Below are 24,007 nucleotides of genomic sequence, written 5' to 3' on the forward strand. Positions count from 1 at the left end.
TACTTCTCAGATGAAGAACATGCACTCTGCATAAACATCATCATGTGCATCCTTGTAAGGAGGGTATCCCTCCCAAATTCTGAGGTTAGTTAAGAATTTTGTAAAAAAACACAATATAGCTCAGAGACTCAAAGCACAAAATTTAGCCTGTCACACAGATCATGAGGGAGATAACTGAACACATATAACTACTAAAACAGATATGGAAGCTGACAGAACATAATTGTGAGAAACAAAACAAAACAGAATGCAATTGGGGGTTATTACCACAATGACACAACCACTCTGCAATTCCTGAGCTGCTGCATCTTTTTTTACGTGCACCCCAACTGTAAGGAAACCAAGACGCTTAAGTACACCTCTAATTGCACGGCTCGCTTCTGGTTTGTATTGTAAATACTGTTCCTGTTTTTAAGTTATTCTTATTCTTCTCCACACACACACCTCTCCCCAACACTCATTAAAGCATTTTAAAGTCCTTATTTTTCTGTTTACTCTAGATACAAGAACTTGAATGCACCTGTTAGAAAGAGCAACAAGCTAAAACGACCACGTCAAGAGGCTGCAGGGTGCTTTTATTTCATTTGCATGGATGAAGCCAAGCCCACATGAACAGTGGACCTATACTGTTTTTAACATTATCCCAGCATATTAGGCAAGCACATAATCAATCTCCAAAAATATGCCAAGGAAAGTATCACTTAATCCTCCTGCTCTCTACTCCTCTACATTTAGTTATTACAGACTTAATGATGCAAATTCATTACAGAGTTGGCTCCACTACCACAGATTTAACCACAGTTGGTGACACACTACACATGTAAATACAAAGCAATATTTCAGAGTTTGTGCAGCAATTTAAAAGTCTGGTAGTGTTAAAAAAGTCCTGGTTTTAAGAACTGAACAGGCTTAATCTAAGCTTTCAGATATACAAAAAGGTAGCTTACAAGTAATGAAGCTTCCTTCCACGTGCTTCCAGTGAAGGATTTTGAAGCATCCTAACAGTTTAACATCAACAATGGGAAAAAAAAGGCAAAATATGTAAATTAGAAATCTGCATTTCAAGTTTATACAAGTGCTGCAAATTCTGTTCAGCAATCCAAAGGCTGACATTTTGCCTGAACAGAAAAACAAAGTGCTGAGCTGAATGGTATTTGCCTGAAGATCAAAACAACGATTTTAGAATCAGTTTTAGACCCTTTATTAGAATATCTCCTATTCTTTAATAACACGTTTCTTGATTTCATAGGAGACCAATTATTTTAGCCAATTATTGTTATTACACATTTTACTGCAGAAAGCATCCCTTTTATCTGCAACTAATCCAAGTGCAATGAACCTCTCCTAATGCTTGCAGAGCATCTCTGAGAGAAGAGAGCACAGGCCAGGGGCAGCAGGACCTGCATCTCTCAACATGCCGTATGAAATTGGGCAGGCCACTTCCCTTCTGCTTCCCCCTGCCCTCTGTCTTGTTAATTCAGGCTATGAACACATGGAAACAGGAGCTAGTCTCACGATTAGTATTAGAAAGTCTGTTAAATCAGGTTTTCTCTTCACCTGAGGTGAGTGCAGTGCTGGGATACAACAAAAAAGAGCTATTTAAGTACTTCGTAAATCTGTGACGTTAACAAACACTTGTATGAATTGTTCTTTCTTCTCTCACCACAGGCAGCTGCCTTCTACTCTCAACACCAGTATCTAATAAAACATGAAAATTCAGGTGAATCCATGAATCCATGTTTGCTATTTGATGAAATTAAATCTACATAATGGCATGTGCTAGTGTGTACATAGAGAGAGACGCAGGGCAACCAACAAAAATGGCCAACAATGCAGCTGGAGGCTTCCTCACTAACTCTGAAGCTAAAGAAAGGAAGCCACTAACAAGTTGACAGAAAGTAACACAACAAGAAGCCTTGGCTCTAACTCTCCTGAATGAACACCAACAACTGAAGCACTTACAGCACCACACAAGGGAGGGAAGCACTTTCTTTTCTCTTTCCACTCCTTTCAATGACTCCCAATTGCACAGCAGGCTCAATTACCACACCACTAACTACAGAGCCTTACCTGTGGCAACAGAGAGCAAAACCAATCCCTCTTACACATGTCTGCCAAGGAAGGTGTTCTGTTGTTACCTTGATAGTATTTACACCACTCAATGCCGCATTAAACTCTTCTTTTTAAGAAGTACAGGGGCATTTTGCTTTGCCTCAACAGAGTATCAAGAAGTAACCATGCAGCAAGGATTGGCAGCTCCATTAAATACTGCCTAGTGCATCTGCTAAGCAGAACACTAAGTGCCAGGTTTCTTCTTTTTTATTATTCCCGCTCTGAGGGGGGAAAATAAAGAGCTGCAAGAGCTTCACTAATGTAATATCCATGCAGGTCTTGTGACTTATAGGAAAGGTCACTGAAGTGAGCTTTCAAATTTTCTCTGTGTGAACAGTTTCAATGTTACTTGAACATTAAAATGCATCAGGCACTACTTAGGGTACATAGTTCATTCTAAAAGACATCTTTTGCAGCACTATAATGAGTCCTAAACCCATCATATTTTTTTAAGGGTCCTGATCAATTCTTTAGGTTCATGGGATTAATTAAAATTATAACACCACCACCTTTCTCAAGTATTTAAAAGGGATGGCTCTCATCAACAAATAAAAGAAGCAAAACAAACAAGTTTCTAACTGTGGTTATACTTGATGTCCTATACTCCAGAAAAACACCAGCATTCTTTGCAAAAAGCAGAAGACCTCTCACTTTCAAAACACATCACTCCCTCTGGCTGAGTCACAGATCTCCAGCTCTAAAAACAGGAAAAATCTAAAAAACCCTCTCTACTAAAAATCTGCATGAGAAAGCTTAATTTACAGCTTTTGAGGAAGTTGGAGCATTGATCACAAGCTCCTGGAGCACAATTACAGCTACAGCCCAGCTACAGAGCTACAACAGCACATGCATGTGAGAAGCATTAAAAAACCAAAGTTGTGGCAGGAAATGATGGAACAGCTCTGAATGTCCCCACTAGGAGAAAGGCAAGGCAAGCCACAATTTCCCTGACACTGGGAATATACTATTTATAACAGACAATCATATAATTGTAAGTAAAAAACTTCTTAAAGAATTTTTTATCACGTCTTTGGTCTGCTCAGTTAAGGAAATACCACACTGTCAGTGGAAGAATTCAAATACTCTCCAAGAAAATTTGTAAAATAATGAAACAGCTGACAAAACATATTTCTTCAATTTACTTCTGCTCTTCTCAGCATTGACCATGGTTTTGGAGGCTTGGGGTTTTTTAAACAAATATTTTATATAAAACAAATATTTTTATTTGACAATGTCACACTACAAATTTTCACAACAGGAAAGATTATTTCAGGACCTGTGTTATGTATGCACTGTTTTGTAAGTCTGAAAAGGCAAGCAAATACTCCTGTTTCACATGGCTCCTTTCCCACAAGCAAGTCATTTCTTACCAGAAACAAAAAAAAGCACAGGTGAAAAATCAGAAATGCAGAAAATATCCAAACTTTATTAATGAGTAATGAACCTCATTTTAGTGTTTGCTTCAGATTTGTTTTTCACTCCTAAAATGTAACACAAAACTAACTCCTAATAACAACATCTGCTGAAAATAATGAATAAAAATTATTTTGTTTATGCAGTTGTGTAATGCTTTTACTAGAATTCAGAAATCAGTAAAGTGCAGTAAGTTCAGCATTACCAAGTGAAAATGGTCCTTCTTTGTTCATACTTAGTTTCTTCTGATAGAAAAAATAAATATCATGTTAATTCTTTGAAAAAAAGTCTCAGTTTTCTTTAAAGGAAATAGATTCAGCTTTTGCAGAATAACAGCTGATTTACTCTTTTTCTCTTTAACAGAATTCTAAACTAATAGCTTGGGACTATAAAAACAGTATAAACATACAGCTAGCAAAATTAATGCAATACAACTTTCCTAAGCACTTTACTACTTCCATAATAAAAACCTATGAGAAAGCCCAGGGGACTTTGATAATAAAGAAATTACTGTTGTCATTCATATAAAAAAGTTAGTACCAGCTACCTTTATGCAGCATGGATGCCACACTATTAAAGACTCCCAGAAAAAAGGAGACCGGCAAAATTTCAATGTTTTTAAAATGCAGCAAGACAGTGCAAACCAAAACAGTATTTTAGCACTTTTTGTCCCGTTCCACAAGGCTTTCCAGAAGGGGAGAGATACCAGCCAGAGGGGCTACATCCTCTTCTGCATCCCACTGATGCCTCCATCACGAGGCCAGAGCTCCGTCAGCACCAAAGCCACACGAGAAGGAAGAGCCGCCCTGCTTTGCGTCAGCAGCGCCGGAGAGTCCCGCAGGAGCCGCAGCAGGAGCTGTGGCCCACCACACCTCAGGGGAGGCTGGGCTGAAGGAAGGGCCAATTTACCCCCTGGCTGACAACAGACAGTGCCAGGCAGAGTTCAGAGGTTTGACTGTGAAGAGGCAAAGCATCAGGATCTTGTTGGAGATAAGAAAAGGCAAAAAGGTCAATTGTGTCCCAAGACATTCCCAGCTCTTGGTTTTAAAAGCGCCTCTCAAGACAGTTCACAGAAGCCATGCTGCTGACCTACACTGCCGTGCAGCCATCTGCCCTCTCCCCATTTGCTGCAGTCCATTTCCTACTGCCCCTCAAAGTATCCATTTAGCTGTGCCTCCTACTCAACTCGTTCCTCCCCCTTTCCCATTCCCAGCACTTGCCCTCTGGCTCCAGATCTTATTTTGGCATCTGTGCCCCCCATACTTCACCCACTACCTTGCTCCACACTCTGCCCTTCTCTTCCTCTTCTCATCCATCCACAGGCTTTTCTCACTCCTTTGAGTCCTTTGAGCTTCTTGCATCCAGCCTCTCCTACTCCTCAACAACCACGAGGAGTGGAGAACAGAGGAAAACAGGAGGACAAGATGGGCCTACCACAAGACAGGTGAGGTACAAAGTAAAGAAGAAGCAGTCAGATTAGAAAGAACTTGGGTCAAGAGAAGGTTATTACGAGAAGTAAAAACGTGAGCATACAACAAGGGAGTATCAGTGCACAGCTGCCCTGGTATTACTACCCCTGTAGTCAACTTCTAAAAGCTGCTGTTGACTAAATAGCTTCCTATTTGGACCTGTGTCCTGACCCAGATCAGGGATGCTTCAGTGCTTCAACTCTGCTTGTGTTAGCAACTGCCTAAGAAAAGCAAGGGATCATATTTTACACTGGTAAATTGTTTTCCTATTCATCAGTTTCCCAACATCAAGGTATATCAAGTTGCATACAGAATCACAGAATTTTTAGGCCAGAGTTGCAAGGGGCCTCTGGAGATCCTCTAGTCCAACCCCTCTGCCAAGGCTGAGGGTGACCTGGAACAGGTACACAGGAATGCATCCAGATGGATTTTGAGTGTCTCCAGTGAGGAGATGTGACTCCACAACCTCCCTGGGCAGCATGTTCCAGTGCTCTGCCACCCACAACATGAAGTTCTTCCTCATGTTGAGGTGGAACTCCTTGTATTTGAGTTTATGGCAATCACCCCATGCTCACTGTGCTTGTATGTGCAGGGCACCAAAGCCTAAGAGCGTTAACCCCAGACAACATGGCCCTTACTATTGTCACATGAGCTATATGCAAACAGAATTATTTTACTTTCCATCACGGAAAAGTTCTTTCAAAAGAAGCATGCAGCTTCCTGATATGCTTCACCACGTGGTGTTTAAACAGCTGTCCCAGTTCCCCTACACAGCTGCAGAGACCTGCGTGAAGAGTGCAAAGGGCACTGCAGCTGCATAGGAGAGCAGCATAAAGAGACTGTATGGAAACACAGCAGCAATCAGAGCTGGGGTGGAACCCCACCCAAGAGAAAGACCTGCCTGCAGTAGAGGACATCTATCTCCAGCCACGATTGATGCTTTTCAACTTAAGCTGGCCCAGCAGGAGGCATGGGAAGCACTACTAAGATCAAGCTAGCATTGCTATGATGAACCAGAGCAGCATCAAATTAATACAATTCACCAGCTCGGAATTAAAGCACTCTGTGCTGCTAATCACTGTGTATCAAGTGATCTTTTGCAGCATGCCTGACTCCAAGGAGGGTGGGCCAGTCAATTCTCTAATGAGCCTCACTTCTGGAAGCACTTGCACAAAGACTGTGGACATTCATGTAGCCACAGTACATAAAATTCAGCAACAATAGCTCAGTTTGGTTCAGTCTTTCTTTTTCTTCTGATGATACAGAGGAAAAGTATGTCTATACAAATACGCACACCAGCACTCATCACAATAAATTTTGTAAAACCAAGCTGATCAAATACCTGCTCTAGTGGGATTTACCTATATTCAGCTCTCTAATTGCTTCTTTCATCTCTCCACATGAAAGGCAACACTTCATCTCATTTCTTCCAAGATTTGTTAGCATAGGAAAATTAATCCCTTTCACAGGATTTGATAGGTGTGGATCAGTATCACTTACAAGATAATGAAATATGGACCATTAATGGCATGCAGTAACTGTCTACAGGATGAGAGAAACAGACTGTAGTAAAGCAGGTATTTTCCTTCAAACTTCTTTTGTATTTGGTTCAAGTGCATCAGCCACTTGCATTTTCACCAAATACATGCACCTTTCACTTCTTGAGTCAAGGCATTCTCCCCCGGCTCCTTTCTTAGCTGAAGTCCACAGTTCACACTTAACTTTCATTCAATCCCAAAGAGCTTCTTGCTGCTCTTGCTGGAGTTAAAACCTTTGCCATTTGTAAGAGACATAAAGGTCATAATAGCCTGAACAGCTTTTAAGGACTTTGCCCACTATGGCAAACTGTATAAAGAAGCAACTGCTCATCTGTGACCACCAAGCTCCCCATCCTACCCCTCCCCCTTGACTATAACTCCATGAATTCCTGGAAATTTGGACAGTAAATTATGGCACCTGATGGGAATTTGAGATAAGATAAAGGTGGTACTATTTTCCGATTATCTCAGACTAGGAAGAGAAAAACAAGCTGGGGAGCACTGGTAATAAAACACAAAGAATCCACACTGAAAGCCAACACAGCAACTGGGCTGAAAATCAGTTCTGACTGGGTCAAGCAGATGGAGGGCATAGCCCACCCATTTAAGTTGGGAAGCCCACCAACTCAAAAGAGAAAGACTGAACATGGGACTAATTAACACTGGAATGGAGGGAATCATTTAACCCATAGAATAAAAGAAATGTGTAGCCAAATGAGCACTGATTCCTTTGTTTGCTAAGATGCATAAATGGTCAAAGTCTGGAGTGACCTCAGGACCCCCACCACTGAGAAGACAAAAAGAAGAGGACCAACAGGATGTTATCTGGATCTGTGGGTAGTGATCCCTTTCTATTTAATCTGTCACTTCCTTTCTCCCTCTCTTTTTCTTATTTCTATCTCTCTCTACCTCATATTTATGTTAAATAAAATCCATACTACGGACTTGGACATGTGGTCTCATTTGCACCTTAATTCGGGCAGAGGCATCTCTCTAATAATCATAATTAGTGGATTCTAACACCATAAATACTAAGTAGAACGAGTTGTTTATTATGAGGCTACTCTCTAATCTCTGCATCACACTTGCCTTTCTTACTTGCTCCCTTGCCATTCTACTCACATTTTTGAATCTGTGAGTTTTCTCATGGGTATTTCTTGTAGGCTGTGCTAACCTGCAAAGTCAGAATGCCTATAAACTTCTACTGTTGAAGCATGTAAATCCTTTTGGCTTGATGTCACTAAGTTAAAGTCTTACAGCCTTAGGCCAAGTTTTATCCCAGATGTTTTCAGCTGAGGCTCACGCTTTAACTTAGCACATGAATTATCAAATTGGTCACTTTGAAATACTGGGCACTCATCTTGCAGTCATGAATCTGAGCTAAGAAAAGTCTGTTTCTGAGATCATGACAAAAAGGAGATGAAAATGCATTTATTTGCCCAAGGTGAAAATTCTCAGACTTTCAAGGTTCACAAGTCACCTCCTTTGTCCTTCTGTTAAGCATCTGTGGCATAACAGAACTATGAATACTTCCATCAAAAACTCCCATTTTCTTCTGAGTGCCACCATGGAAATTACTTCACATAATCCATCTATATTAACAATGGAACCTATCAGCAACTACACTTGCAGAAATTGTTCTAAGTTATTAGTAACATGCTCCAATTTATACTTACATTGTCCAAAAGCCTGAATGACACAGAAGGACCGTGAAATGCCAAGCATTATGGAAATACTTAAGAAAATCTTCCCCACCTGTTGGATTCACTTGGCCATTCATGCTTTCACCAACTTCTGGAATGACAACCTGCTTTCTCTCTGTACCCACTTTCACATCTCTCAAAATAAACCCGAAGGCATTTCAAAAACACCTCCAAGAGTAAAATCTCAGGAGAAAACAAGTTCTCTTGGAGTCACCTCCCTTATGTCCCAGTGACCCTATATGTGAGGTAGAGGTATCCAGAGGTCCCCTGAAAGCAAAACCAGCGTATGCACGCAGTAAGGAATGACAATCCAGGAACTCCACACATGCAAGCTGCCATGCACAATTCTGTTTTACATCATGTATAGTTTATTTTATAGAGAGAACAGTTATTAAGAACATTTTTTTTGTATTAGTAAGGTCTGATTTAGTACTTGTACTCAATATTCATGACAATTTTGTCAGACTGCATTAAAGGATTTAATCTCAAAATTCCCAGGTGGAAGAGAAAGAACTATCAAATGTCTTCAGAGAAGGAAACCAAGATGCATGATTTAGGAGACAGCAATAAAATAAAGAGTTTGGTATTCAGGAAAGGAATAACTACTCTTACAGATAAAAATTTTCATGGTGTCAATGGACAAGCCAATCTTGATTAAAACCAGAATCTGATTATTGAAGTTTTCTCTCTACTTCATAATGTAATCACTAGAATTACATTGCTGCATAAATTCAATTTCAGCAAAATAAAGTACTAAGATTGTCTATGCAACCCACATAAACATATATTGTTTTATAAAAAAGGACCAAGAAATAGATTACATTCCACTTTCACAAGTAATATGTCTCATCTTCAAATTCAATATAAAACTGTTCACTGCATTCCAAAAATTAATGAAAAAATCACCATTCTATTCAATTTATTTAATGTAAACTATCATAAAATATTTCATTCTTCATTGCCTCTTCTTGCTTATATGGGAACATAATGAAGACTGACATATATTGCTACTAGGTCTCACTCTGTAACTAGAAGCTTAATAAAACCCCCCTGGTGAACCAGATCCAGGGAAGCATGTAAGCTTTTGATTTTGAGTTAGACATATAAACAGCCTAACAGTCCTGCGTGGTTGTATTTACAGTTCTCAGGAAATGAAACACTCAAGGCACGAAATGTACATAAACACTCAAGCATCATGTGACAAATTGTAGCTAATTTTAATCATGTAAACAACAAGGGTCCATCCAATAGCACACTGAAGTAATTTCCCATTTAATTTCAGTCTTATTAAATCTCTAAATATAATTAGAATTTAAACAAGCACTCTCTAATCCTATTGCTAAAGAAAATGCACCAAATAAGACACATGTAGCTCCATGGCACCCTCTATCTTTTCACCTTTCTTCACTAAGAATCCAACCAAGACAACACCTCTAATCCTCCACATAGAAAAGAGTTTTCAAACTGGCACATACTCAAAAGTGACATATGCAAATATAATTGCTGATTTTCATCACGCACCCATTCCAGAACAGGACTAAGACACGTGACAGATGCCACCACTGTCCTTATAGAGCACCCAGCCAAGGAACATGGAAACCCCCCGGGGTGCCCAAGGGCTGGCACAATTCAGCCAGAGGAAGCTGGGAGGCAGGAACAGGAACAGAGCTCATTCCCCAAAGAACTCTCAGCTGCAATATGTGACTCTTACTATGCATCTGAAAACAAATGTATTTTTGACGACAAGAGCTCAGCAAAACCACAAAGTAGCTTTCAGTTTACACAGTTTACAGAGACATGAGCTAAGTCCAGGCTTCCTCCAGCACCTCAAAGACCCTTTAAAACAGTGTTAAACACCATTCAAAAAATGTCTTCTCTTGAGTCTGCTCAGATCTTCAAGTAAGATATTCTTTGTGAAGCCTTGTGAAGACCATCACTACCTTCCTGATGAAAAATCATCCTCAACTTCATAAAAAACACGATATCCCTATAGATCCATAGGAACATGGTCTTAAGTCAACCAAGACTTTTTGTCATACTGCTTCTGGCACCAAGACCCCTTCTGGGTCATCCTCTGGGGAGGCGTACAGTTGCCAGAAGTATTCCTCGGGGAGCCAGAAGTGAAACCATCTATACACCTTTCCCAGTCCACGTATTCCTGCCATTCTCCAACTGCCTAGCTTGGGCTGGCTGCAGCCAGGCCTTCAGAGTGAATCCAGGAGACACCCTCAGCAGGCCAGAGGGAAAAAGGTCACAAAGGCCAATAAACTTTTTGAGGTTAGAAAATAAAAAAAATTATAATTCCTCCCTCCTAGAACCCTTCTGTACAGAACTGAAGAAAAGAGCTTATTTAGCATAGCTCTCACTAAAAGACTGCTGTCATCTCTTCTCAGAGGGCCCCACACTTCTCTGACAAGCTATAATGGAAGTGGATCACAGAATCCAAGAAAAGCTTCTCGTAACTATTAGCATGCCTATTCATGCATATTTAGTCTTTCAACTTCCAATTAGTTAAGAAGCAAAAAAAAAAAAAGAAAAAGAAAAACATGACCAAACCTTTACCAGTGACCCAACCAGTACTGAAACAAGGAGCAGCAGGTGCACAAAATGCACAGCAGAAGTCTGGTATAGATACAGATTTATGCATGAACACCTAAAAACCAAAAAGACCAATACTTCTGAACTTCTTCTGAAGCATCATAACACAAAATCAGATTAAGTGACAGCAGGCAGCTACTTATCAGTTAGATTTACCTCTGACTGTGAAGTATAGGAGTATCTAACAGCACAATCTCCTCTCAGATTCTGACATGCCTGATCTACAGTGTCATACTTCTGATACTTGCCAGGTTTTACATGTTGACACTTCACAAATGCATTTTTTCCTGACAGCTCCTTTACTAGCCAACTCCAGTGACAAATGATTGAAGTCAAAGAGTAAATGGTGTAGCTTCTCCAGAGTAAATCTGGTGTAACAGCAAGCAAGTGAAATACTACCCTTGCAAGATCAGATTCAACCAACTTTACAGCTTCAAAGCAGTAGAGTCAAGATCCTCCTGGAACACATGTACTCCAAAGAGCAGGTAACTCCTCCTCACAACACACCTCCAGTGAAGTGCGCCCCATGGCTGACTGGGGGCTCCGTAGCTCTCCTGTCTACTCCATGATGAACCAAGTGACAGGACTCCACCATCACTTCCAAAGTGAACAGCACCACATTCTCTGTGGGAATCACCCAGGCTCAGAAAACAGCATGAAACAGGTATCAGAGAACAATCACAAAATCTGCTGATCTGGAAAGAACTTGCTTGCTCCAGTGCGCATATGCACTCCTTATGCACACAGCCAAATGAGTTGAGATGCTCTGTTCAGGTTACCTACCAATATTCTCTCAATAAGGACAGCAACAAACCAAGAGGAGAGGGGTTGCTCACATCTGCACCTCCAACGAACACGAGAATTAAAAAAACCCAAACAAACACACAAAGAAAACCCTCCAAAGCAATCAGTTAAGGAAATGAGAAAAACACCTGTATACATATTCTCATCAAAACAACCTACACATGAAACCAAGAAACCCCACAACTACACTACTAATCATAATATAAAAGAACAAAATACTAAAGTTTCTTTTCCCATTAATTGCTTCAAAACTTTTCCCGTATTATTTTGCATTGCTCAGGATCACTTCAGAGAAAATGTAGAAATAAAAATTCAGACTCAGCTGTCTAAGCACAGGTTCACATTTACCTTTATTTACACACATTACCTTTATTCCTTCATGCCATGAGCAGTCTCCACTGTACAAACCAAAATAACTTGCTTCAATTTTAAGATCATTAACAACACTATTATGTATCAGTCAAGACAGATATTGCCAACTTAAGTCTAAACTGCTTGAGAGAAGACTGGATGTACAGCCACCATGGACTCATTTCCAGAATTCAGCCCAGTAAATTTTATTCCCCCCAATGCCTCTTCAGTTTTAGGAAAAGTAATTCCAGTTTTGAAACAGGCCTTCTCAAACACAACTCTTCTCCCTGCCTGCTTTCACTTTCCCTTCCTCTTCCCCTTCCTTCCCCACAAATGAGCTATTAATTTCTAAATAAATGGAATAAGTAGCACTTAGGATCAGGAGCCACAGGGGTCCACTGGTGCCTATCTCCTGTTTAGAAGTCTGTTTAAACAGGAATTAAAAGAAATCCCTTCAGTAGATTTAGGCCCAAAAGCTGAATTCTGCAAACACAGATGCTTGACCTCATTGGAATGGTCCCCTGGGGGACCACAGAGGAACCACGCAGACCCTGGAGGAGTTCTCCAGAGACAAACACCATTTTTGTAAGTTTGCTACCAAGATGCAATGGCCTGAACACAAATCAGGAAACTCTGTTTGTGGTCCTCTTTGAAACACTGAAGCGCAACTTCTCTGCGTTCCCTGCCTTTTTATCTCCCTAGCACAATGAAAAGAAAAACACGGACTTCATGTCCAGCCTGCTTTTAAAAATGAAGAACTTCTTTCGAGATGCAATGGCCACCCTGAGCAATGGCATTACTTGATCGGAACATCAACGCGTGTTTGTTTCACAGCTGGTAACCAGAAATCACGACCATGTCCAGTTCACACAGCCGGATGGCAATGCCGGACTGGAGCACACTCCTCCAGACCCACACCTCCCATGCGACGTCAGATGCCCTAATTCCGCTTAGCTTAAGTATCTTCCTTGTGAATGGACTTTGACGTGTCTTCGTTTGGGCAGAGTACTGAAAACAGCAGTCATGATGCCTTTTAAGTATTAGTCAACCCTTTTTAAGGCCGAGGCCACTGGGCCCGAGTGTCCCCAGTCTGGCAGCGTCCCCTTCACCGGCCACGGGACCGCGGCGCCGGGGGACGCGGCCACGGCGTCCCCGCCTGGCCCGGGGAAAGCCACAGGAGCGGGTCGGGGAGTCCCGAACCCCCGGCCCCGCCGCCCCCGGCCCCGCTCACCCTTCTTGTCCATGAGCCACATGAAGAAGAAGCAGGGCGCGAAGCCGATGGGCCCCCAGAAGACGAGCAGGGCGATGTCCCAGCCGCTGAAGCCGAAGGCCAGGCGGGCCGAGTTCTGGATAGGGCCCCAGGTGTTCCACACCAGGCCCTGCGCGAAGCCCAGCAGCGAGAACAGCAGCAGCACCAGCCACCGCCGCCCGTACACGCGGCCCGACAGCGGCGGCAGCCGCCCCGCCGGGACCCCCGCCGGCCCCCGCGGCTGCGGCCGCGGCTGCTGCGGCGGGGGCGGCAGGAGCGGCCGCCGCTCCTCCGCGCTGCTCCAGCCCAAGCCCATCTGCGGGGGCGCCGCCGGGGGCCCGCAGGGAAGGAGGGGACGGGGCCGGGGGAAGGGACACCCACACTTCAGCCCCCGAGCGCGGCAGCGCTGCCCCGGCCCGGCACTACCGCATGCGCGGTCGGGGAGGGCCGGCGGCCGCCTCCTTCCTCCGCCGGCGAGGGGAGGAGGGAGCCGGAGCCGCGGAGGAGAGCCGGGCCCGCCGCTCGCGGGGAGGGAGCCGCGCCGGCGGGCAGCGGGGGCGTGCGGGACGGGGAGGGCACCGGGCCGCCGCCCCGCGGGGAGCCGGGGAGAGGAGCCTGGGGCAGGAGCGCGGCGGCCCGCGGGCGCGGCCGCCCGGGTGTCACCGGCAGGGCCGGGGAGCTCCGGCCGTCACGCCGCCACCGGCTCCGCCCCGCCGCGGCTCCCGGGCCGCGCTGCCCCTTCCGCCGCCGAAGGCGGTGCCGAGCGAGGCCCGCCCGAGCCGCCCCGCAGGCAGAGCCGCCGGAGCATGGCCGGGGCGCAGAGCTGCCGTCCCCCCGCGCCGGGTAGGTGCCCGAGCCCCGGCCCGCCCCGGGCCCCAGCGCGGCGTGGCTGCAGGCCCGGGCCGAGGGCGGATATGGGGAGGGTGAAGCGGGGCCATAACCGGGCCCGTGAGCGGACCCGCCGAGCCTCTCCATCAGCTCCTCCTCCGACACGTCCCTGTCGGCCGCGGGCCCCTCACCGCGGTGTGTGGTACCTTCGCGCAGGGAGGTGCCGCGGCAGGGCATCCCCCGGGTATCGATCCTCTTACAGGGAGAAGGAAATTGTGTTGCTTTGGTGGATACAATTCAACCGTGGTCTGAATTGAGAGGGGAAAAATAGCAGAGTTCGGATACGACATGCACGGAAATCCATTTTAAAATAATCTGGGTGAATAAACCATCATGTGGGGAATACTATGATCATTAGTATTATCATTTAAATAAATTGAAGTATATATTCATTAGATTAGGTTATGTGCAAATTTATCTGTATATCAACCATCTGTACTTGTCATAAAATTAATGTCTCGTATGCTGCACAGTGCTTCATGTTCCCTAAAAAATTGGGTATTTCAGTGTGGCTTGATTAGGCATTCTGTCACAAAGTCTGGAAGTTGGCTTGATAAATGCCCATGTAATTAAATGAGGAGAGCTGAACGGCGGCATCCCCACAGACTGGTTTTAGGTCCAGTGTCAGTGTCATAACAGTTGATGTGCTGGGCAGTGCACAGCTGAATTTTACACATGGCCATCATCCAACAATTCTGCAGCCAAAACCTCAGAGGTTTCATTTCATTCCCATGAAATTCTTCTCAGAACATAACAGACATTGCATTTTTTTTAGTCCACGCAGCTCAGTTTCCTAGATGGAAAGTGCAAGAAGGAAGTATATGCTGACTGAAATCAGCAGAACTATGATCAAAAGAAAATTATATTTTATCTACAAAACTTCAGGAAATGCCCCAGCAAAAATATAATTCACGCACAATTAAATAATGGGGGCCATACAGTAAACTCAAATTTGAGGCTGCTGTGTACAGCTGTAGTGACAAAAGTACAGTAAAAACATAGGGTGAGATTCAGACTTGCTCGTGACTGATACATATTCTGGTAGTGCTCTGGAGCTCCAAATAAGATTAATTCCCCATTTTACTAAGTCTTTTTCATACATTACCACCTCAGCATAGTTTAGCCCATGCCAAAATGTTCTTTCAATTTAAAAAGGGTATGTTACAACTATAATTTAAGTGATTTGCTGGCATTCATCCAAAGACAAAGTGCTGCTATTTGCAGAAGTAAACAATGTGAAAAAGTACTTCTCTCTTTGAACATTTTTCAATTAACTGTAGTAATTGTGGAGGTTTCATGGTTCTAGTGGCAGGAAACCCATCAAGAAATAAGGCAAGTGGGGTTTTGTGGTGTCCTTTTTAACTGCAAAACTTGTCTCATGCCTCATATTATCTGCATGGTCAAATGAAAACTTGAATATGTGCAGGATAACTCTTTGATAACTTATCCAAGACACTTCATCTTTTGATGGGTTTCAAGATATTTTGGCTTTCATGGGTCAACAGGAAAGAAAAATTTCTGAGAAACAGCAACAAACTAAAGGGGCTGTCGAAATAGGCTCAAAAATATTTAAGTGTATTTATTATTGACTTAATGATGATTTAAATAATTAATTTTAATTGCTTGATTTGAAGTCGCTCCATCTTTTCATAGCTTCACAACCCATATGCGCATCTTTCAGTCATGGCCTGACCTTTTCTATTCCAGCTATTTAATTAACACGGTGTAATATTCTGTGTGAATTATTCTTGTTTGCAGGATATGGTATTGGTTAAATTTGTTAATGTAAAGGAGCAGTGTATTGTTGATAAACTGTTGGAAACCAAATTAGCTTTATCTTGCAGCTAGCTGATTGCATTATTTCACTCATGGGTATAATACTCCTCTAAATATGCTAATTTCACTCTTTTCTCCGTGTGGTGACATTTTTACTGTTCTCATTACTGACATTTGTAATATTTGAGGTGGGGAAATTTTTCTTGCTTTAACCTCATTATAATGTAGCTAAAGAGATTTGAATATTATCAGATGAAATGCACATATATTCAGGCAAGCAGAAAGGTTATTTTCTCTCCTGGCCCATAACTTTCATGTCTATAGCAGGTCTTGCATGGACAGAATGACACCTGGATCCAAAGCTGTGATACAGATGCCCATGCAGGTACTGATTGCCTGAGAACAATAGTGTGTCCATTGGTAGGTGTCTTCATTTCCAACCTACAAGCTCCGAGGTGGTTGTGTGACCATGTTCATGCCTGTTTGTCCATGTCTGGCCTAAAACATTCAGGAATTCATCTTAGGAGGAGTTGGTTGCCTGGAGCTCTGATAGACTGGTGGTGACAGACAAAAATTACATGGCTGAGGCTGTTCTTGCCTCCAAATGCTCTTGGCATCCCTGAGGCAGGCCTGGAGGATCTGCTTACAAGTTGGCACCTGCAGTGTACCGATTTGAGGTTGGCTTATTAATATAAACTGAGGCTTTGGTGGGTTTGTTACAACCTTGAGGCATCTGGAGAGTCTAGTTCAGCTAAAACGCATCTATCATGTAATGGTTGTGCTCAGCAGTCCAGGAGAGCATCCCCCCATGGGGCAACCCCCAGTTCTTAGCACATTAGGAAGGGCCGTGTGCTCTTTCCTGTCACCATGGTTTTGACAGGTTTGCTCTCCGTGACATTCTTCCGAGATTCAATGAATGCCAGAGTCCCCTTGGTTCTTACACCTCTCTCCCAACAGCTCCTAATGTCATGTATGCAATCTTGTCCTTTCTCGTGTCAACTTATACCTTGCAATGTGACAAGCAGCAAGTCATTGCATACCTTGTAAAGGTTAGAAGCATTTTGGCAAAAATGGGCAGAACCCGAAATTAATTCAAAGATTGAAAAGTAGTATTTTGCTGATTCTGAAAATTCCTTCCAGGATCTAAAAAAAAGTTCTCTTTACCAGGGATTTCCCTCAGTTTCCAGACTCCAGCTGGAATTGTGACACTGCAGTTTCAGAGCTGCCACAAACAACACTGGTGTAGCAGGGATCTGTAATGGGTGAGTTCTTTACACCCCATCTTGAAAAACACCTCTGAAGGTGAGCCTGTGAGGTGTTAGCAAATCCTGTTCTTCCTTCCTCAAGTTTTGACATAGTTTCTATTCTAGTTGTTCAGGAACAGGTTGGTTGAAATCTGCTCTGTCTTGGGCTTGGTTTGGGCACCTTCCAATCTATGTATTCATTCAGCTTATTTTCCTGCCTTTCTTTTTTATTGAGAAGTACATAAGCTCTAGCTCTAACATCATACAAAGATTTCCTTGTCCTTCAGGTTTTACAGTGCTTCCTTTTTTCAAGTATCAAGGGGAAGCAAAAATACAGACCAGACACATCTTTAGCTTATGAAAGCTGAGTATTTTTATTCTTAAATTCAGACTTCAGTGTTTTCAGGTGGGGAGTTCATTTATAACTTTTGATTGCAGGCTGTGTATATTCCCACTGCCAAGTGACCATTGTAGTGTAGATGATTCCAGGTTTGTGGTGAGCCAGAGCCCATTGTAAGATTCTCTAGGGAGAGGTGGGATAGCTCCTTTTTCTTGTGGAGTCTACCTTTGTGGCTGGCTAATGAAAGACATGTCACTAGATTCCCTGTACACCACACTGCAGGTTCTTTAGTGCAGCTCTCGAAAGGAATATGCAAAAGTCACATCTGACTTGGGCTTTTAGTACATTTAAAGCATTCTGTGCTCCATTTCTGCTTGTTCTGCCATTCATCACCTTCTTAATGATGATCATGTCAGTGATGATTGTATCGTCTTTGAGGGGGAGGTGGAAGCTACATGATGTCTTTCATCAAGGTAATTTTGTTGGCTACTTCCCTACCTCACTTAGCCTTCAGGCTCCATGTCTTAGACATTTTAGGGAGTTTGTGTTGGAACTCCAGCTTCAGCAGACTACTGCCCCTGTGTTGTCTCATTTTATTCAGGGCCACCATGTGCAAGTAACCGCAAACATCAGTGGAGTATTCTGCACCCCAAAGTTATGTTAAGGAAATTCAGTTTCAAAGACTGATGGTTTCCTCTCTTCCTGAAAACCTGAGAATTATGCAAATGAACTGAGTCACAGGATGTTAGGCTTGAATTGGGAAGTACAGGGTGAAAATCTCCACTGTCTCTTTGCACTAGGACTGCCTCAGTGCAACTCTCATTGTCTCTGGTGCCAGCAAGGAGAGATAGTCATGGTGCTCTGGTACTGGTCTGTCTTGGTGTCTCTGGTGCACATGTTTCTCATTTCTTATCAAGCTGTGCCATTGTTCTCCTGTTGTCTTACATGGAAGCAGCAAGGGGTAACATAATTACCTCTCTGCTATAATTAACAATGTAGACGTTAGGGAGTTTGTTTCTGTTGGCCTAGTCATGTTTAGCTGTCATACAGTAGGTATGCTGTGAGCTCTGCAAATGAGTTGTCTGAAGACCTGATTGTCTGGGTAGGTGTTTGGGATCAAATCCATACTGAGGACATAAAGCTCACAAAATGTTGTTTGTGTCTTTGAAAATGTGACCCTATCATGTAATTTCATATAGAAAGAAGAGGCTGAATCGATTATTTCTTTGTCTGTGCTTTTCTCAACAGGGACATATATGAATAAAGTTTAAACTATTCTATGCTTTGTGATCACATACACTATGAAACCCTTGGGAGTAGATATAGTAGCATGAGATTTTGGGTTCTGTAAGAGTATTTTAAAAAAGAGCAATGGTAAGGTAGTTTGGATGTCTTGGTATAAAAGTGCAACTTTAACCTTTCACAGTTTTATTATTTTGCTAACCTTTAGGGGTTATCTTAAAATTCTATGTAAAATTCATGCTTTTGAAGACCAGGCATAAAACACATAATTCCTTCTAATACTGGATTATATCAGACAGTGTTGAGTAGAATGATGTTAATGTTTAAAAAGAATATGAAAATATTGAAACTCTTCTACTGAAAGGAGTTTTCCATATTTATTGATAGGTTGAAAAATACTGAGTTTTGGTGGATTTTGCAAATTGCAAGATACTTCCAAAATTCAAAGCAGCATCACTGTCAGTTTGTTTTATAATTAAAGGTCACCTTCAGTCTCCAGAAATGCAGATGCAGCTGATTACAACAGGAATTCATGGAGATCTGAGTAGAAACTTGGGCCTGCAGTCCTTGATCTTCTCTGATATTTAGTCTTGGTGTTTACAGATACAGAAACTTCACAGGCAGTTGTTATTTGAAAAAGAAAAGATAAAGGAAATCTCTGGAGGGAAAATGCTAAAGATACGTTGACATCACTAGCAGCAGTTTGTTGTATTACAAAGTTGTGAAATATGAGCTTCTATGTAAAAAGGCTGCCCTTTTTCAGCTAAAATGAAGAAGAGTTTATGTTTAAGAGTTTATGTTATGCTTATGTTAAGAGTTATATTAAAATACAGAACTAACATGAACATGTTAAGGTTGAAAATTAAATTAGAAAACCTAGATCACATTTTTGTGGGCTGTTTTGGTCAAGTGTATTCTTGACATTATGTCAAAACAATATTTTTACATGAACCTGTATGGTCTGGGTCTATATGAACCCCAGGATTCAAAACATACACTGTTTACAGTTTTTCACCAACAAAATTCATGTTGCAGCATTAGAACCTTTATGAACAAAAATACCAATTTGAAGCAAAGATTAAAGCACTTCTGGTTGTTTTAGCCATGCTGAAAGAAATGGAATGATGTAAACAATGGAATAATAGCCCTGCTTTTTCTTAAGTATTCCTATAATAATGGCAATCCCTAAATCTAATACCCTTATTGTGCATTTCAGAAACTGTTCTTAAGGTTTACATGATGGGTCTCTTTCAAGTCAATAATTCATGTAATTCAAAAACTTCTTATACTCTTTTAAAGTATAATTTCATTCTGACAATTAATTATACCTCTAATTGACTCAGTCATTAATCATAATTTGTATCCTGTGCAGTATGATGGTGAATAAGGTCATGTATACTACCATCATAACCCCTTTGAGGATCAGATGCCAAAGGCTCCATTGTATTAATTACTATTTATTATAATAGCTTGTAGGAAAAAAGTATGTATTTTGAGAATACTATTGACTATTTACTACATTATGGGAAAATAGTGTAAATGAGAAGATTTAGATTCTTTTGTTGCTGCCATTTTGAAGTTCTTGTCAGTCAAGTTTGCAGGACTGAACAACAATAAAGTCACAATTGGTTACAGTTTCTGACAGTGAATTTTATACAGTGTATTCATTTATTTAAGAGTAGTGCTTTCATACTTACTACTGACAAGGAATAGAAAAAGAAATACAAATAAACCTTGCTTATAATATGAACAAATTATTTTTTTCATTAGAAATACACACATCAACTTCCTGACATGCCATTTCCCTTACCTTCAATTATAATGCTATATTAGTATTGAATCTTGTATTAAATTTTCTATTTATTAGCAAATGTCAGAAATGTGTATCAGTGCCGGTGGGCTACTGGGAAGACGCGGGTTTGGCTACTGAATTTCCTCAGTAGCAGGCGTGTGTAATTTACACCCCATAAACTAACAGAAAGGTGGAATTTTGGCAGCCTAGTTTAAGGAAGAATAGTCTATCTTTTTATATCCTGGTGGAAGGTTTTGGTCAGAGACCACAGACTTTTCCTTCAAGTATTTCTTGTACTGGAGGAGGCCAGAGGAGCTGAGGTCATTCGGCATTCAGTTCATGAGCTGGAAACTGGCAGGACTGCCTTCTGAACCTGCACGGCAGCATGGAGGAGAGACATCAGCCAGAAGCTGGCCAGGGGTTCAGGAAGAGCTTTCGAGGAAGAGCCTTAGGGCATTTAGGGGAAGAATTTCCTAAACGTGTGCTTGAGATGATGCACTGTCATTTAGAGCAGCGGGGGGAGTCCCTCCCAGAGCTGTGTTCTGGGCTCAGCCCCTGCTCCCCCCTAAGGAGTCTGGCAGCAATTCCCGTTGCTTTATCGGAAGGACAAGATGAGGTTTGGGCATGGCTCCCACTCCTATCTTATTTCACGTCTGAAGTCACTTCAACTTCCTGTAAGAAAAACTGTAAGATGCTCTGCCCTGCCACAGGAGCACTGGAAATTGAGTCCAAATTCCTCATTTAGCTTCTTTCTTTTCTTCCTTTGGCTGCTCTCCTTCTGCGGTAGCAGACACAGAGAGAGAGGAAGGAAGGCTGTGTTGGCTGCAGGCTGCCAGGGTGAGCTGTGGCTGCCAGTCTTACAAGTGCAGACTGGTCCGTCCAGAGTCTCCATGCAACTGCCACCTGTCCAAAACATCTGCAGATCTGGGGTAGCTGCCTGCTGGCTGTGTGCATCCACAGCATTAACATTCCCACAGTCAAAACTAATAGCAACAGCAATAGCTGGCTAGCAGCTAATACCTAGATGTTGGTGCAGCCTATCCTGAAAACTACACATGCATATTTAGAGGCATTCTGTTTGCCCAGAGGAGGCTGATTACAGTGCATAGTGTTGTAATCACATGCAGATTATTTAAAGTTGGTTTTTTAATTTACAGAGTTAATGTACTGTGAAAACATTAAGTCTGACCTCCAAAGCAAGTCACTTATATTTGGTTTGGGGAGTTGCTCATCTTCCCCCATACCTTCTCTTTTCCCACTCCTGGTTGTTGAATAGTTAAGATTCTGGAGGTTAGATGATTTTTTTGACTCACCTGGCTGCTCTGTATTAATGTATTCAAAATGTAATTTTTAAATTTTATTTTTAATTTTTTTAAAATAAAAGAAGTAAGGAAAAGGGAGCATTACAGATTTGCTAGAAAAAAACAATTTGATGATGCATGTACCAAATAAATTACCAGGATTTCCTTGTACTCCCTATTTTAGAAAATAATTTTAATACCTCTCAATTAAATCTCATATTTAAGCAGCAGGGTGTTTTGGCAGAAGAAAACTGCCACACACTAATGAACTCTTATAATTTGCTAAATTATTTTAAATGAATGACAGTACATTTAGCTTTTTAATGACTGTACATTTAACTTCTGAACAACTTTGATCAAGTCCACATTTAGTTAGACTGCCTGCTGTGCTAAACTCTTAATTCCCAAACCCTACTCAGTTATTCAGAAAAATTGTTAATCAGAAACATTAAATTATTTTCTGTTTCAGAAGCACAAAGTCTACTGGAGAGTACTTGGCCAATTCATTACTTTTCTTTTACCTGCCTTCAGTGCTAAGTCTGGATGAGGTTTAATGTTTGACAGTACTTTGAGTAAAGACAACTGGAGAGCTTTCTTTTTTAATTGGGAGATCTCTATTTTGCAAGGTGTTGCCTTTCTAAAGAGCACCTATGTTTTTTGCCAATTACATAAGCTGCCACAGTTACAAAACTTGAGCTAAAACTTGGTGAATTTTTTCAGTTCCTGGTTGGATTCTGTACATGCCTTGGGTAAAGTCAAAACATGAGACAAATTATTCCTGCTTCCTTTTGTACTGTGAAGTCACACCATTTGTCGAGCCTGATAGAAAGAGCTAAGCTGAAGTATTCCTCTTCTTTTGTGGATCAGAGTACAACTGAGAAAATGAAGACTCCCACAGAGCTTTTCTTTTTCAAGAGAATATGCATTTCTATTCTCTTCTGCTACCCAATCTCCCTTAGGAATTTGATATTTATCAAGATGTGCAATGGATATTTTCTTCTTTGCTACACATTTTATTTGTTCACCTTTTACTTGTGCACATCTGTATTCAAAGTATATGTGCTTATATATGCTACACAACTTCAGGTTTTGCCTTGGACTTGATTACAATCAATCTCAGGCTAAAAATGCCAAGAAGCAACAGCCCAGTTTATAAGGTTTTTGTGAAACTATGATAACAATAACTGAGGAAATTATTACCTTAAACTATAACCCTGCTAATCTCTCTTCAGGTCTTCTATCTTCAGATATCTCTTTTAATTACTTTTCCTGACTCCTACAGCATATAGTTCCATCAGAAATCTCTGTTGGTCTTGAGCAGAGTTCTCCAAATTGTCATAAGATCTATTTGCTGTATTATATGATATTTACCTTTTATCAAGTGTCTTTTCTCTAGCAGGCACTTAGATATGCATGACTAGTGTTATAGGGAAAGAATTACATTTAGCTGACTGTTCTCACCAAGAAATATACAAAGGCAAATCAAGACACAGATTCTTCACACAGATCTAGCAAGAACCTGCATTTGTCTTTGCAAAAATCCCTAATGTATATTTTTTAAAGTATTTAAATTTTCTAAAATATTTCAAATGTCACTGTGCATCATATGTATTGTATGTGATTATCAGAAGAAGAGATATACTTGTTTAACAAAGATTTTAATACTATTTGAAGATAGGAATTATTAGCATCTTAGTGAGACAGACTGTCCTCTTTCATTATTTCTTGATTTTATAGAGAAATGTGTTTACAACTGAACATGGTGACATGACAATCATTCAGTAGAGGAGAGGCTATTTAGCCTAATTGTGGTTTTTTGTTTGCCAGTGGCCTACTCTCCCAGTAGCTTCAGCTCTGAGCTTCCCACTGTGTGCATGCCCTGTGGTTAAAACCACACCTTGCAAAAGCATGATGTGCATGTGGAAATCACATTAGAAAGCCACACAGAATCAACAGCTGGCTTCAAAGAGCCTTCCTGTCTCTTCCAGTAAAATTTCTGCTTTTGTAGCACATCCCAACTGTTCACTGAAGTTACAGGATAAACCTGAATCTTTTGCAATAAAAGTCAGCTTTACAAAATCCTCCAAAAAGGTGTCACCAGTTTCTTGCATTTATTTGCATTTACATCCTCTAAACTACTTAAATGTAGTGCCCTTAAAGCAAAAAAAAACAAACCCTGAGTAGTCA

General features: G+C 41.6%; 2 protein-coding genes across 5 annotated transcripts in view; one reads left to right on the forward strand and one right to left on the reverse strand.

Moving 5' to 3' along the window:
* SLC49A4 (solute carrier family 49 member 4) overlaps positions 1-13,701 on the reverse strand; it is a 65,488-nt gene extending 51,787 nt beyond the window's left edge. Inside the window, exon 1 of the mRNA XM_038141858.1 lies at positions 13,220-13,701. Within this exon, the coding sequence (XP_037997786.1) occupies positions 13,220-13,553 (334 nt within the window). The 5' untranslated portion in view covers positions 13,554-13,701. The remainder of the gene's footprint in view (positions 1-13,219) is intronic.
* The window catches only part of HSPBAP1 (HSPB1 associated protein 1), a 38,809-nt gene continuing 28,431 nt past the window's right edge, over positions 13,630-24,007 (forward strand). The window contains exons 1-2 of one of the 4 annotated variants that reach the window (XM_038141854.1): positions 13,630-14,080; positions 16,226-16,286. In XM_038141854.1, coding sequence (XP_037997782.1) covers positions 13,667-14,080; positions 16,226-16,286 — 475 coding nt within the window. In that variant the 5' untranslated portion in view covers positions 13,630-13,666. Of the gene's footprint in view, positions 17,164-24,007 lie in introns of all 4 variants that reach the window. The other 3 variants (XM_038141855.1, XM_038141857.1, XM_038141856.1) reach the window with 3 other exon arrangements.

The sequence above is a fragment of the Motacilla alba genome, chromosome 7 (genome assembly GCF_015832195.1).
Source record: "Motacilla alba alba isolate MOTALB_02 chromosome 7, Motacilla_alba_V1.0_pri, whole genome shotgun sequence".
NCBI lineage: Eukaryota > Metazoa > Chordata > Aves > Passeriformes > Motacillidae > Motacilla > Motacilla alba.